The sequence below is a fragment of the Sardina pilchardus genome, chromosome 3 (assembly GCF_963854185.1).
Source record: "Sardina pilchardus chromosome 3, fSarPil1.1, whole genome shotgun sequence".
Taxonomy (NCBI): Eukaryota; Metazoa; Chordata; class Actinopteri; order Clupeiformes; family Clupeidae; genus Sardina; species Sardina pilchardus.
In genome coordinates this window covers 36767290-36783167 of record NC_084996.1, presented here as the reverse complement: position 1 = coordinate 36783167, position 15878 = coordinate 36767290, and the positions used below count along the sequence as shown (strand labels likewise).

At 46.9% G+C, this 15878-nt stretch overlaps 1 protein-coding gene across 1 annotated transcript; it reads left to right on the top strand.

The window, feature by feature from the left end:
* Positions 1-123: 123 nt before the first annotated feature.
* Positions 124-14304, top strand: crlf3 (cytokine receptor-like factor 3). Its single transcript, XM_062533116.1, has 9 exons — positions 124-264; positions 3863-3994; positions 8415-8622; positions 9353-9440; positions 10257-10434; positions 11184-11406; positions 11918-12056; positions 12421-12533; positions 12864-14304. The coding sequence occupies exons 2-9, from the start codon at positions 3878-3880 to the stop codon at positions 13130-13132; spliced, it is 1335 nt and encodes a 444-aa protein (XP_062389100.1). The 5' UTR covers positions 124-264; positions 3863-3877; the 3' UTR covers positions 13133-14304.
* The last annotated feature ends 1574 nt before the right edge of the window (positions 14305-15878 follow it).

Here is a 15878-nt window from a genome sequence, read left to right as displayed (position 1 = left end):
GGCCGACACAAATGTAGTCTACTACTCAACTAAATTCAGACAGAAAGAAAATATTAGGGTGGGACAACAAAATTTAACCCGCGTCCGATTGGCTTTCGTACTCAGTCCAAAAGTGACCACACAATGCTTTGATCTGCGATTGGATGTCACATATGAGAGACAACCCTTTGCCACTGCTAAAATCTCTACACAGCGCCGCGGACCGGGCGTTAACGGGGAAGTTCATCCTTCAGTGCGATATGTGTAGTAACTAAGTCGGACCAGGTAAAGACTTATTCTTAAAAGATAATTATAATGATTGTGATAATGTTTATCTATTGTTTGTGTTTTAAAGGTGTCTTTTTGTCCGAAAGCTTTTGTGAATCGCTTAGCTTGCGTTCAGGTCTGACTCACGCAACCAATGGTCTGGTCAGCGAACCGAGTGAATTTGCACTTATGAGGCCATATGATGGTGATGGAGACATCTTTTTAAAATCCGCATATTCATTGACATAAGTGGTTCCATACCAGCAGTCTTCAGCGAAGGTAGTGGTGTGTACGTAAGGGTGTAAACATTTGCTTGAATTACGGAAGTTCACTTCAGTTTTAGCAAGTATGGACATGTTGTGCAAACATGCTGTGCCGTCAGATGCTTGCTATGTGATAGTCTTTCTTTAGCCAGAAATGTTGGAACTTAATCATTCCTGTTTCAAATTGTGTTTAATTGTTTCAGACTTGTTACATCGTACAGACTGTTACTCGTGTGAGATAGAGAATTGTATCGACTCGCGATTGGACTTTGCCTATGAATCGATTAATGATCTTGTCATAACGAGAACTTCAGTTACTTTCCTAAACTCCCGAGTTTGATATACAATTCTAATCAAGATACTAGGGTGTTGGCTATGATTGTGTGTATTTGGTAGCCTAATTTGAGTAGAGGTCCATGTAGTTGCATTACGGTCCACATCACATCTGGACTTTTTTGAGTGTCAAGAAGTCTCAGTATCTTCTTGAATAAGCATAGAAATTGCGATTTCTAGTCTGGTATGTATGATGCTGATCAGGAGATTGTTGTGTGTTACATCATCTCCCTCTGCGATTAGTGATGTGGTCACATCGCTCAGAGGTTATATTATGTGGACTGGCTGACTGTGGTGTCTGCAATCTGCACGTGCATGAGGCAGCCTACAATAACAACCAAGACTTATTTACCCTTTTCAGTCAGTAATGTTAACCTTTGTTTTGATGAGACAAAAAAAAAGAAACACACACACACACACACACACACACACACACACAGACCAGCAGCGATCTACAGCTTATGCTCAAAGCAGATAGATTGTTATACTTAACTGCGTCCTAATTTAAAGACAAAAGGAATAGTGCACGCATGCATAATAATCTGAAGATGAACAACAGCTTGGGCTGGAATTCACAACACTGTATCTTGGCAAGGGGCCCGTTGCCCTCCCAAATCTGGGTCAACACTCTCACTCAATCCTCAGATATTAACTAAGCAGTATGTGCTGCATTTAAACTCTCAATTCCTTGTAAAAAGAGCTACAAATGTTATGTCTATGGATGTTGTCTTTGTGATGCTCTCTCATACAAATGCAACATTTCTGGACTTTTTCCATGGCGTAAGAAGTGTGTCTGTCTGTCCTTTTTCTTTGGCCATACATCAGGCAGTTGTTACTGTGGGGCAGTTGCCCACACAACTGAGGCTACTGTTACATAGGACGATAGAAACATCCTTTTTTGGAACTTGTGAATATTTGTGGCACTGCAATTTAATATTTTGTGGTCTTGACAGTTGGCAGGTCAACATTCAGATGAAATTGTAGGCCTCATGTTCGGATGTTGATCATGTGTCTGTCTCTGACATACTCAGCGATATCTCAGTACTTTTTTTGCCCAAGGGTGGCCATTTTATAAGCCAAAGCTTGCTTTCTTTTCCCCAAAGAGGGAAATCTGTGGGCTGGGCAGGGCCCAGTGGATTGTTTGGCAGTGTGTGTTGCTGCAGGCTGGTGTCCACCCAGGGGAGATCAGGTTTCCCTGTCTGTGTAGAGGCCAAGGGTACACCGTGCCGTGAGGCTGCCAGGCCATCCGCACAGTGAAACACCTCCTGTGGCTGTGCGAACGGCAGTTTCATCGTGTGCCACTGGCCACACACACACACACACACACACACACACACACACACACACACACACAGAGAAAATGAACACACACTCACTCTCTCTTTCACTTATTTTCTCTATTTAGTTCAAATATATATTCATTTCGCCTGTAAACATAGTCATTTTTTATTTGCAATAGCATTCAAGGTATTAGCCAATGTAACAAGTAAGTAGAAGTACGTACAAACATTCACATTAATTCATCTGGTATGAAGTTTCCATCTTCTCTTATCTCTGTCACACTCATTTGAAGTCTTTCACCTTCCCTGTCCTCCTCTCTCTCTCAAACCGTCACTTCATGTCAGACTCTCAGCCACACATCTCTTGACTTTCGTTCTGTCCATCCCAGTCTCTCTCTCTACCTCTCTCCCTCTCTCCCCCTGTATGCAGAAGAGGTCTTGTGCTGGATTGATTGACTGGATGTGTGTGTGTGTGTGTGAGGGAGGGAGGGAGAGAGAAAGAGAGAGAGAGAGAGAGAGAGAGAGAGAGAGAGATTGTTCTTATGTTAAATGCATTAGCTAGGCTTCAGTGTGCTCTCAGTCACTATCAAATAAGGCTGTTTAGAATTGAAGTATGGTGTGGGTGGAATTGGTCAGACATTTCACTTGTCTGTTGTGACACAGTCAGGCAGAACCTGTTCAACTGTGACAGGACTGAAAATACCATTTGTGTTTGTAACATAGTAAGTATACTATTAAATGCAACCCCCACCCATACACACCCTCTCAAACTCACTCTGTCTCTCTCTACACCCATATCCACACACACTCACTCTTTCACACTCTCCTACTAAATCTCATTCAACACTTTGGAGCGCAGGCCCTGCAGAAGGACATTAGAGCTGAAGTGCAAGCCTAAACCATGTTCAGGGACTTCCCTGCACCGTAATGGTGCTATGCTGAGATACCAGCGTTAACTGGACCTTGTGTGCCAATATACAGAGAAGCCATCCCACTGTCAAGTCAAGTCTAGCACTTATTCAAATCACACACTGTAGGGTAGAGTCTGATTCATTTCATTTCTCCTTTCAGTTCAGTCAGATGCAGCAGAGTGTCTTGCAAGGTTTCTCGTCGAAATCTTTTATCATAAAACTTTCAGTGTTTGAATCAAGCGATGACTCCAATTGGAGATGTGTGAACCAGCGGTCAGTTAAGCGCCGAGCAAGACGGAAATGCAAAACCTCTCTAGATAGGCATTCGTTACGACGACTGATGCTTATCCCCACCAGTGTTGGGACGCATAGAAGCAGAAGAACCGCCTCAACAGGAAGGGCTCGGTTGAACTGCTGCCGCCGTTTCTCTTCAAGTTGAAAGCATCTTACATGGTTTTGTCATTAGAGCAGATGTGCTGGGTGCACATGCTGCAAGGATATAAGTGCCTGTTGTGCTTTGGGCGGGGGATGTGGCTGTCGGTGTGGGAGGCTGTTTGTGCTCTGGCTTTGATTGCTCTCCACATCTAAACTCTCTGGTTTAAATTTACAGTCAACCTTTAGCACAGTGTTTGCATGTGTGTGGTGAAGAATGACCTCAATCGTATACAATACAGAATTGTAGGCTATGTTATCCCTAATATATTCTGTCTGTGTGCGTGTGTTTGTGTGTGTGTGTGTGTGTGTGTGTGTGTGTGTGTGTGTGTGTGTCTGTGTGTGTGCGTGTGCGTGTGCGTGTGTGTGTGCGTGTGTGTGTTGGATGATGGAGCAGACAGGAGGCAGGAGGATGTCGATTGAGGCCGAGGCCTTGTTGCAGGAGGCGAAGGAGAGCATCGAGGCGGCCCAGAACTACAAGAGCGAGCTGCAGCAGCGCCTCTATGGACTCAGCCAGGCCCGCAAGCAGGTACGGTACCCAACACAACACAACCCAGTCCGCCTCTCATCTCTTCATCTGCCCCATCACTTTAGCCTCCACCTCTAAGCCCCACCACGCCTCTAAGCTGCATCCACCCTGTCATTGGGGGGATCATCATTTGCAGGCGTGCAGGGGCCTGTAGTTGTAGCAGGGGTTAGAACAGTGCTTGGCGTCTCCTCAGGGGAGGTGTCAGCAGGCGAAGGTCAAGGAGTCAGGAGTTATTGCAGGTCTGCAGTTGTCCACTATCTGTGAAATGTCTCTCCTCTCTGGCGTCCTGCTTGAATTTCCCCCCACAGCCCGCCGCCACCACCACCACCACCACCACTCCCTGCGGGGCTGCAGGCTAATCATAAACAATGCTGTTATTTCCTGCTGCTCAGCTCCAGTGAGGAGACAGTCTCTCTTTCTCTTTATATTTGTCTTATGCACACTCTCTGTCTTTCTCTCTCTTTCTCTCTTGCTCCCTTTCTTTCTCTGCTTCTGTCTTTCTTTTTTTGCGCTCTCACATACTTTGTGTCTGTCTCTCTCGTTGCCTCCCGTGCTATTTCTGTAGTGGTCTCCGTCTTTGTTGTGCTCTGTCTGCCTCTCCCAGCAGCCCCGTTTATCTCCGCGCCGCTCGCTCTTTATCTGCTCCGGCTCTTCCTGCTCGGGGAGAGTGGGTGAAGAAGGAAAGGTCAGGGCGCACGGAGCAGCCCACAGCACGCTCCGCAGGCTCGGGGCCGGCCACATGTCCCTCTGCCCCCCCCCCCCCCCCCCAACCCTCTCCTTGGCCCTCGGCCTGGGTCTGACCCTCACAGCAGGGGCAGCCACCTCGCTGAGGATGCATATGCCCCGCCGTCTGACCCTCGCCGGCCACCGTATGCCATTATTTGCATCAGTCATAATACAGGAAGCAGGCAGGATGTTGCCTAATGTTGTAGTGTCTTGCATCTACTCTACTTTCTCAGTGCCATAAATTATAACTATTGTTGTTCATTATTACCATCTAAAACACTGTTATACAACTTGTATTACATGGTGTTAGTGTAGATATAACACTGATGCTGGAGTTTATTTAGTTTGGTTTAAACTCAGCTGATACTGCAGAACGTGCCTTTGCTGTTATGACTTTAACAGGTTGTACAGTTGGGGCGGCTTCCCTTTGCTTAGAACAGCGCAGGTTGTGGCTTTTTGGCAACTGCTGAGCGGCCGCAAAGTGTGCTCTGTAAAACCTGTACTATACTACGGTATGTGATGCTGAAGACTCTGGGGTGTAAGAAATCAAGGCCACGTGCTTAAACAACGTATGGAACATCAGAGAGTTCCACAGGGATGTCTGGAATAGTGGAGGGGACGGAGCTCTTGGATGGGATCACCCTCTTATCCCCTTGAGCCCGACCCAGGCAGAGCCTCTTTGGGCCGAGTCCTGCTATCCCTCTCTTCCTCCAGCAGCCACACTTTCCCAGCTGCTGGATGTCCTCAGGGGCCTGTGACGGATTACTGATTCTCACACACCCCCACTCTGCACTCCCCCACACACACACATATACAAACACACACACACACACACCATCGCCAGGGGGGCTGTAAACTGATACAGGCCTGGAGGAAACACCCAAAATCTCAGTCATCCCCTGCGTGTGTGAGGGACCTGGCATGACCCGTGGATTGTGGGCTGGGTGTGGTGGGGAGGTCAGTTTCTGGACAGATCTTCCATCATGATGTGGCTCCCCTCTAGCTGTCCCCTCCACCGACCTCCACTCCCCCGCTGCAGAGGGCCCGTGGACAACAGGGAGTCTAAACATCCTGTGGAGAGGAGAGGAGAGGGGCTGTTGTTGCTGTGGGGCCGGCCTGCTGCCGTGGCCCCTGGCTGAGGCCTTTCCCCACACACGCCAGGCCCCTCAGCAGCAGCAGCAGCAGCAGCAGCGCATTGTCACTCACAACAATGTTTGGAAAATTCGACTCATCGCCAGCCGAAAAACACAGCGTGTCCCCCATTGTGGCTGCAGCTCAGGGAAACAGAGCTCTGGGAGGCTGCATGTATCCCTCCACACACACACACACACACACACACACACACACGGTTTCCTGCCGTATCTGGTGGCTCCGATGCGCACCACACACTGTTCTCCTCTGCTCCCCATTCCCATCCCTCGCGTGCTCTGCTCTTATCTGTGTGTGCTGGACGCTTTATCTGCTTCCGGTGTCCCCCGTGTGTTTTTCTTTCTTTATATCTCTCTTTTGTTTCCCCTGTCTCCTCTGCCCCCCCCCCCCTCTCTCTCTCTCTCTCACTCTCTCTCTCTCTCTTTATATATATATACTGTATATATATATACAGTATATATACTGTATATACAGTATATATATTTACATGATATATATGTGCACTGCCGTTCAAAAGTTTGGGTTCACATACATTTACACTCCACTCCACTATACAGAATACCAGCTGAGATCAGTTGCATTTTTTAAAATCAGGCCAGCAGTTTTCAGATTACATTATGTGCTTACATAATTGCTTCTCCAATGTTTCAGCAAAAGGCTCCTCCAGTGTCTCAGTTAACCTTTTAAAATGATATCAGATTAGTAAATAGAATGCGCCTTTGTAACATTGGATGAATGGTTGCTGAAAATGGGCATTTATGTATGAGGATATTGCATTAAAGATCAGCAATTTCTTTCTACAACAGTCATTTATAACATTAATGATGAAAACAAGGACATTTCTAAGTGACTCCCCAACGTTTGAATGGCAGCGCATATCCCTGTGTGTCTCTTTCTGTCTCGGGTTCACCCTCCCTATCAGGCCATGTGGTCTGTCTAGCACTTCAGGGTACATTGTGTTTAAGTGTGGTAGTAACATCAAGTGCAGGGCATGTGCTCATGGGAGTGTGTGTGTGGGTGCCAGTTTTGGTGTGAATGTGGGTATGTACGAGCAAGTGTGCAAGAGGGAAGACTGCGGGTATGGGTGTGCCCTGTATGTGCACGTGTGTGTGTGTATGTGTGTGTGTGTGTGTGTGTGTGTGTGTGTTTGAGACTGCTGCAGGGTGCTGCTCTGTGTAATATGAGCTGAGCAGTCACAGTACGTCTGGAGAAGGGAGCAGAGCTGCAAAAGGGAAGAGTTCCGGCTCATTCCACAGAGACTCGCCTAACACATGGAATTTGGGTCACAAAGCATTGACAGCAACCTTAACCAGGCTCAGAACAGCTTCAGCTAAAGTATTCATGAAGGATGGGTAGAAAGGGCTGGGTGCATTCTTGTGTGTTTTATGTTATATAAATAAGTATATTTTTGTCTCACAATGGCCTTTTAAGCTCATGCTAGTGGCTTAGGGTGGTTGTGTTTTATTTTCCTATAATAGATAAACTTGTATGAGTTACAAATGTGCCCCAAGTGTGAAGAGAAAAGCTTCTTTTCTTCTCTCTGGCTGCGGTCGAGTCAAGAGTCAAGAGGAACTGAGTCGTTCTTACTGCAAACCGCCACGCTCGCTTCCTGTCATTCTGAGACTGTGCGACTTTGGTGTACAGACGGCCTGCATATCCGTTATTGTGTGTGTGTGTGTGTGTGTGTGTGTGTGTGTGTGTGTGTGTGTGTGTACTTACGTGTGTACTGTATGTGAGTGCGTTGAAGAGAAAAAGCGTGTGTGTGTGTCTGTGTGTGTGTGCGTTTCTCTGTGTGTGTGTGTGTGTGTGTACATATGAATTGAGATGTGGCTCTCGCTTCACCACTTCCCCTTTTACCCAGAATTTTTGGTGTCTCAAAATGAGCCAACGCTCCACTGACACTGTTGGTCCAGAGATGGCAGATACTGTAGGGAGAAACCCTGAGAGAGCGGCTATCCTCCACACTGTGTTGAGTTACGGTAGTCTGCCTTTCTCATTAGGCAGCCGAGTGCTGTGGAGGTCAACCGTTAAACAGCCCTGTGATTGAGGCTTCAAGCGAAAGCTGCAAATTTGCGCGTTGTCCTTCTACGCACTATCCCGTGACCCACTTCTGTACAGCCAGCAGACCCCCCCGAGCGATAAAGAGAGAGTGTAATAATCTCATTGATTATTTATACTGTATGGAGATGTGCCTGTGCATGTACATTTCACATCTGTGAGGCAACCAGGGCTAAATAAGGGAGCATCAAAACCCATCAGGGGCCATGTGCCACATACAAATGTCATCACCACTTCTTTTTTTGAGAGCAACATCGTTGCTTACAGACATTTTAGGCCGTTTTTTTTCGTGTGTCAAAATAAATAATAAACCATCAGTGCCATCTAGACATCCAGCACAGGTGGTTGTGTTTATGGTTTCGGTTATGATATTTATCAGATGCTTTTACAGACAGGTCCTTGTGTTACTTGTTATGTGTTTGTGTTTGCTTATCTGACCACCATGGTTGTTGTTGTTGTTGTTGTTGTTGTTGTTGTTGTTGTCCAGGTGCGTGGCAGCGCCAGCCAGACGCGTGACGCGCTGCAGCGCCACTTCCAGGAGCTGCAGGCGGCGGTGGGCCGTCTGCTGGCCGAGCGGCTGAGCACGCTGCTGCAGGAGGTGGACGCCATCGAGCAGGAGAGCGTCAGCCCGCTGGACGACTGCCAGAAGCTCATCGAGCACGGCGTCAGCACCGCCGACGAGCTGCTCCGGGAGGGTGAGGAACAGAGATACACACACACACACACACACACACACACACTAAGATACTAACACTAACACACTTTTACCACCTGCACCCCAATGAAAGCAATGCTATAAATTCCAGATGTAGAAGGCTGCACTTCTGCATCCAGTTGTAATCCAGCGGTCTACCTCAATAGACTCCACTATATTCCACACATACTCAACAGTCTAGCCCTCATAAAGCTAGGTGGACAAAGGCAAAACATAGACAATAGGACACTTGAGAAACACACTGAAACACACACAAACAAACAAATGAATCTCCTCAGCACTGAAGTGGTAGGTCCGGGTGAGGTAAACACAACCACACTACTCGAGTGTGTTAACAATTCATCGCTGGCAGTAGTTGTTCTCTTTTTTTTTAGTGCTGTGCAGATGAGAGCTCAAGCACAACGGCTTCTGTCAACAGTGGTCTCGGTAATTAGATCCATTAAAAGATTTAAAGGGCTTATCTGAAATGAAATCCTCGTCAGGTCTCTTAACGCCATGGCGATGCCCCCAGTGATCATTCCCCCTCATCCTCCGTCCACGCTCCTGGTCAAGGGTACCATTCTGGTGACGCTTGAAAGGGCAAAGCATTAGAGCATTCACACACACACACACACACACACACACACACACATACACACACACCCTGTCAAAGTTGATTTAGTGATGATGTGGTGTGGTGTGTCTGACTGTTGGGGTTATTTTCCACACAGGTGAAGCAGCTCTGCGTTGTGGCGTTAATGAGAAGGAGGACAAGCTGGGCAGCTTCACCAAGAAGGCCCTTCAGATCCAGCTGGACAGGTGAGACTCTACTGTTACTTACACACACACACACACACACACACACAGTGTGCACATGTACTACTTCAAGGTTGCATATTTGCTCATCATTCCCCAGATTGCTAATTCACTGAGGAAGAGGAACTATGCTCATCCTGTAGCGAGTGCCTTGACAAAAATGTTAGCCCTCGTTGCACAAGCTCACGCAACTTCACCCTGCCGGTTCCCCTCCGCACAAACGTGCGCCTCGCAGCCTCCTGGCATAAGTTAGGCAACAGATGGGGCAGACGGCTCACTGCTGGTGTCATATTGAGGGGAAATAGTGTGGAAAAATCCTGCTAGACAGGTTGGATGCTCTCCAGACACAGCCACTGGAAGGGTAGATTGAGCACCAGATTGGGTCACACAGGGTGCTAGCGCTATGCTAATCTATTGGAGGGGAGTTTGGCCATAGAACGAAGCCTTGTGTCTCGGTGCGGCCGTAACTAACGGCTTTGTGCAGGGGAGCAGGAAGGGATATGGGTTTTTAATCTGCTGATCTGGTGTCAGGGGCAACGCTGATATGACAGATGAGGGATTTAGAAGAAAAACGTGCTAAGTCTTCCCAGACAGTTTAATTTAGCTCTTAATCCCTGACAAAGGCTTCAATTAATCAGCGTATCCAAAGCGTGATTAAAGCCAAAGAGTGTTGTTGTTGGCATTTAATGTGGTGCTTATGGGCATACACACTGTGTGTGTGTGTGTGTGTGTGTGTGTGGACTGTGAACCTAGCACTCTAGTTGCTGTGTATGACGTATTTCTTTTGTGTGTGTGTGTGTGTGTGTGTGTGTGTGTTAGTCTCCCGGAGGTGCCGGTGCTGGTGGACGTGCCGTGTCTGTCGGCCCAGCTGGACGACTCGCTACTGCACGCCATGAGGGAGCGCGTGGGTCGCCACGGCAGCGTGGCCTCTCACCCCCCCGTCCAGATCGAGGAGCTGGTGGAGCGGCCCGGCAGCGTGCTGGTGCGCTGGTGCAAGGTGAGCCTCCGAAACACACACACACACACACACACAGACACACACATACACACAACACATACACACACACACACACACACACACGTCACACACACACAGATTCTGCCGGGTCAGCTTTCATAGCCCACAGTCCCTCAGTGTGTCCTCCAAGCCTTCAGGGCAAGGCCAGACATTCACTGTCTGACAGGCTCACTCATCATTGGCCAATTGGGCTACATGATGTATTGTTCACTATTACTATTGCAAACATAATACTGCCATTCTGTGGAGTGGTGGGAACCAATGAATACGTCACAAGATACTGTCACAATATGATACTTTCACGATGTGATACTGTTACAATATGATACTGTCACAATACTTTGCCCACAAGAATGATAGTATCACGATACAGTGATTCTGCGATACGTGATACATAGCAATGATAAATGATAAATAAATCTAAGTAACTGAAGAAGGAAAAAAGCAGGAATTATATATTTATTCCAAGTACAACAAAATGGAGTCTGCCATTTTCTTCCAACAAGTTTCTTCTTTTTCACTATAGGTTTTCCGCAAACATTTGATAATAATAATAAACTCTGTTACGTCAAATAAACAAAGGAAGTTGTGAAGCTGTGAAACGGTACATCACAAGTACCTTGATATCAATATATTCTCCCACCCCTTTGTATGTTCTGTTCATAATGCTGGCGGTCAGTTTTGTCGCCTGATGCGAGCTGAGCGGCTAACCGTTCTTGCCTCCGCAGGTGGACGATGACTTCAGTCCGCAGGACTACCGGCTGCAGTACCGCCGGAGCAACTCCACGCAGTACGAGGACGCCTACATCGGCAAAGAGTCGGAGTTCCTGGTCATGCACCTGGACCCCCACGCTGACCACCAGTTCCGCGTGTGCGCCAGGGGAGAGGGCCGCACCGAGTGGAGCCCGTGGAGCGTCCCGCAGACCGGATACACCACCCTCGCTCCACACGGTGGGTGACCACGAGCATCCACACACTCGCACACACACACTGACACAAGTGTACACACACACAGACACTGACACAAGTACACACACACACACACTGGCACAAGCACACACACACACACACACACACAAATGAGCAAAATGCATGTCCAATAGGCATGTCCAGAACAAAACAAATTTGTGCGAGGCAATAGAGCACGCTGTGAAAAAAACTCACTGCTGAGAGATGCACATTCAATTCAGCTCCTAAAAAAGCCCAGAGGACAAGGGCATAGAAGAGGCTCAGGCTGAAGTGAGCTCTTGTGAGATGTTGTCATTGGCCGGGTTTCCCAAAATTGTTAAGAAGCTCTTAAGTGCTAAGAACTTCTTAGGAGCGTTGCAAGAATGTTCTAAGAACGCTCCTAAGAAGTTCTTAGGACTTAAGAGCTTCTTAACGATTTTGGGAAACCCGGCCATTGTGAGTGTGTCGCCGTTCATATTGGTGGTGGTTGTTTTTGTGTGTTGTGACGGTGCAGAGTGGTGCCCGGGCACTGAGGGCTACATCCTGAGCAGCAGGAGGAACATCGCCATGCGCAGCGAGACCATGGCCTCCCAGGGCAGAGTCCTCTACTCCAACGCGCCCACCTACTTCTGCGGACAGACCCTCACCTTCAAGTGAGTCGACTTGAGCCTACCCCACGCCCCCAGTCTCTCAACATTCAGTCAACGCTCTTCAAGTTCTCCCATGACAAAGCCTGGCTATGTGCCATATCTCAAGTAGTTCTATCTTTTCGTGTCATTCACTGTGTTGTCCTCTGGCTGGGAGAATGTGTTGGCTCAATCCAGTCACACAGCACTAATCACATTTCCTCAGCTTCACTGATGTCATCTGGGTTTGTGGCATTTTATGTGTGTGTGTGTGTGTGTGTGTGTGGGGGGGGGGGGGGGGTTGGTGCTGGGGGAGTCAAGCTTCTCATGACTGCTTTGCATGACTGTGTGTGTGTGTGTTTGTGTGTGTGTGTGTGTGTGTGGCGTGCAGATTCTCGGCAGCTGGCCAGTTGAATAAGCAGGACAGCGTGGGGGTGTGTGCTGACAACCGGAGTGGAGCCGCATCCTTGCAGAGGGATAAGGCGGTCTGCATCTCCACCAATGGTCAGTCCCTCACCCACAACTTCCTCATGACTCAAGAGATTCTTTTGTGTGACGCTTTTTTTTTTTTTTGTCTTGCCATTATGAAATCATTTAAGTCATTCTCTCCTCGTGGTCCTTGTACATTGAACTTGAACATTGTAGTCATCAAGGTCCATATTGTCCTTGTAGACAGCATTGTATTACATTACACATCCGAACAATGACAGTGCGGACATGCCTGCTTATTATCAGGTGTCTGTAGACAGAAGAAAGCCTTCATTTCTGTGGTTTGGCGTGTTCTTACTGGGCCAAGAACGCCACTGCCACTTCAATGTTGAATCTGTCTTGTAGGCGCCGTGTTTGTGAACGGGAAGGAGATGACCAACCAGCTGCCAGCCATCACGATGGGCTCGGCCGTGACCTTCGACATGGAAGTGGTCAACCTGTTCCCGATCAGCGCCAACAACAACCCTAACGACGGGGCCAGCTTCAAGCTCCGGGTCACCATTGGCTCGGGCAACAGGGAAGTGGTGTTTGATTGGCTGCTGGACCAGGCAGTGGACTGCCTCTACTTTGGCTGCTCCTTCGCGCACCCCGGCTGGAAGGTGCTGGTGTTCTGAGACAAGCAGGGTGTACGCGTTGAAACAGAAGCTCAATCTGGTCTGCAGGACTGCACTGCATAACCCAGCCCCTTGACTAGATGTCCTAAGTCGAGGCAGATCTTGTTTTTTTTTTTTTTTTGGTATTGTTTACAGTATCTGTTTTCCTCCCCACCATTAGATAGATGGCTTGAGGTGTATTTAATTTCCTTTTCTTAAGCATGGAAATGAATTTTTTTTGATAACAAGGAGTGGACCAACACATTTACTGTAGGCTAGCTGCTGTTCCAGCCCCCACACAATCCACATACAGCACAACAACTTCTCTCTTTGCATTATAAGGACATGGACTTGCATGCTTGTACAGCAAAAACTGCCACGCATGCATTTCAGTACGAGCTGGCTTCAGCGCAGTCCTGTCTATCAAGCCTGCCGTAATCCACTGTGAAGCACTTCTGAGATCAAAATGTTTGTTCAATTAACTCTCAGTCCAGAGTAGGTTTCCGCCCAAGAGCTTGGAAATATTATTTCCAGATGTTTTTTTTTTTATATTTTTATTTTGTTTTCTTTTTGTTGGCAACGACAATCCTAACAGTGTTTTAATTAAGTGTGATTTTCTCTCTTCTGCCGTCTGTTAGTATGAGATTAAGCTGTTGTAGTTTTCCAATTGAGCTAAAGCATTGATCCAGTTTAGGTCCATTTGCCCCCCTCAAATTGCTGAATGCCACCTAATCTGCCCTGCTGGTGATCCCTAAAGGACTCCTGGAGCCTGGCTGTGTGAGGTACACAGATGCTGGCTAGCAGTTTTCTGTACTTGCGTTAAATGTAAAATTCATCAAAAAGGAGAGTGCACACACTGTATACACTTGGACATTACTGCTCCAACTAGAACTAACCCAACGGACCAAGCACCTTGTCCATGCCACATTTTTAAAGGAAGCGGGGGTTACTATAGGGGAATTGGACATTAAAAGTAGATAAAGGTACTGGATTGTCCACCATGAAACTAATAATTTGTTACAAAAAGCTACAGGACACTGTTCAGAAAACTTGTCACTCTTAATTGTAAAGTGTTAATTCTTTGTTGTAACTGTGATGGTTAAATGTTTACCTCATTCTGTGCCTTCACAAGTACAGTTGTAAGAATGAGAAAATGGTGATACAGTAAATAAAAATACAATTGTGAAAAAGTTTAAAAATTCAAGTCTTTTAATATATTTTATCAAAACATATCCCAACACCAGTCATGGTACAATATTTGCCGTTTCACGTAACTTGCATTCATATAATTTTATTGACCAGTAGTTTTAAAAAATATTTACTTTAAATAGAAAAGAACCCATGACTGCTACAAAACTCTGCTTTTGTTGTATTGGTCTTTGCGCCTCTCCAAACTTTTTTTTCTCGGAAATCATATCATGTGCAAACAATGCTGGTCTTTTCTATCACGGAAAGCATAGGATGTGTGCTTGGAAAAGTTCTTGCAGGTCACAGACTTGTTTCTTTTCTACGCTAAAGGTCAATCCAAACATCATCTCAGTTCATAGTATACACATAGCTTTAGCAAAATTAAAGCAGAAGTTTAAGAAAGCTTTCGTCTCCTTTTTAAAAAAGAACCTGATAAGGCTCGCAGGAGAGCCTAAATGTAGTCATCTTGAAAAACAACATGTAGCATCCACACGCTTTGGTCTCTAAACTATACTTCACTCTCTTCACTCTGCTTAAATTACCTCTAATTAAGTCAAACAATAAGTCGCCTGACATTTCCTACAAGGAAGTCCTGTAGCGCACACACAGATGCAGCGGAGACCAGAGAGTTTCAAAGCACTTTGGCTCCAGGAGCCTTTAGAAGAAGAAAAAAGCTCGAGCCTGAACAGACTGAGGGGAATCTGGGTTCCCCTCTGAACGGGTGCTGCCAAGTTCTAAGTGTACCGGGAGGTGAAGGGGGAAGCTGGATGCGTTTCAGTGGTGAAGAAAGGAAAGAGGCGTGGCTCAGAGGACTGATTTGGCCGCTGGTAACGCGTCAAGACAAACGGAAGCAGGAGAACCCTCAGTGTGGTAAGAGCACAGTGGTACAGTGTTGCTATGGCAGTGTGGGGGTACGAGACAAAACGGCTGCGACTATTAGCTCCAGTGATTATCCTGTTGAATTCTCCTCACGCAAATCGGCACTCGGCCTCAGTACGAGACCGATCTAACAAAGAAACAACTATAAAACCATTCAAACAAACCCCTGTATTTTCCAGAGAGGCAAAATAGAACAGAAAACAAAATCAAAAGACAAGTGTAAACATCTTACAAAGAGCACCTGGCTTGTTCCGGCATTGGCACGAGGGCACAACGCTTGAGGTTAGCTGTGACACTCATGCCTACAGTCAGCCTTCAATACCCTGTGTGTGTGTGTGTGTGTGTGTGTGTGTGTGTGTGTATGAGTGTGTGTGTGGCACAATGAGCCACATCCTTGCATAAACAGGGGCCAGTGTAAACCAGTCCAGTGTGGTGGTGGCGACTAACGCCATCTTTCGGGCTGGCCCTCAGAGAACAAAAAGCTATTTCGATCCCTAAACACAAACAGCATATTTTAATCAAGTTCAAGTTTCTCTTTTCTTTTCACTCTCAAAATGCATTGTTCAACACATTTAAACCCGGTAGAAAACATATCATAAAAAACGTCAGAATTTGGGTCGAATCTTTTGCAATTTGTCACTGTTAAAAAATATTCCTAGAATAGTTTTTTTCTAAATGCAGGCACCTACAAGAACCGGAT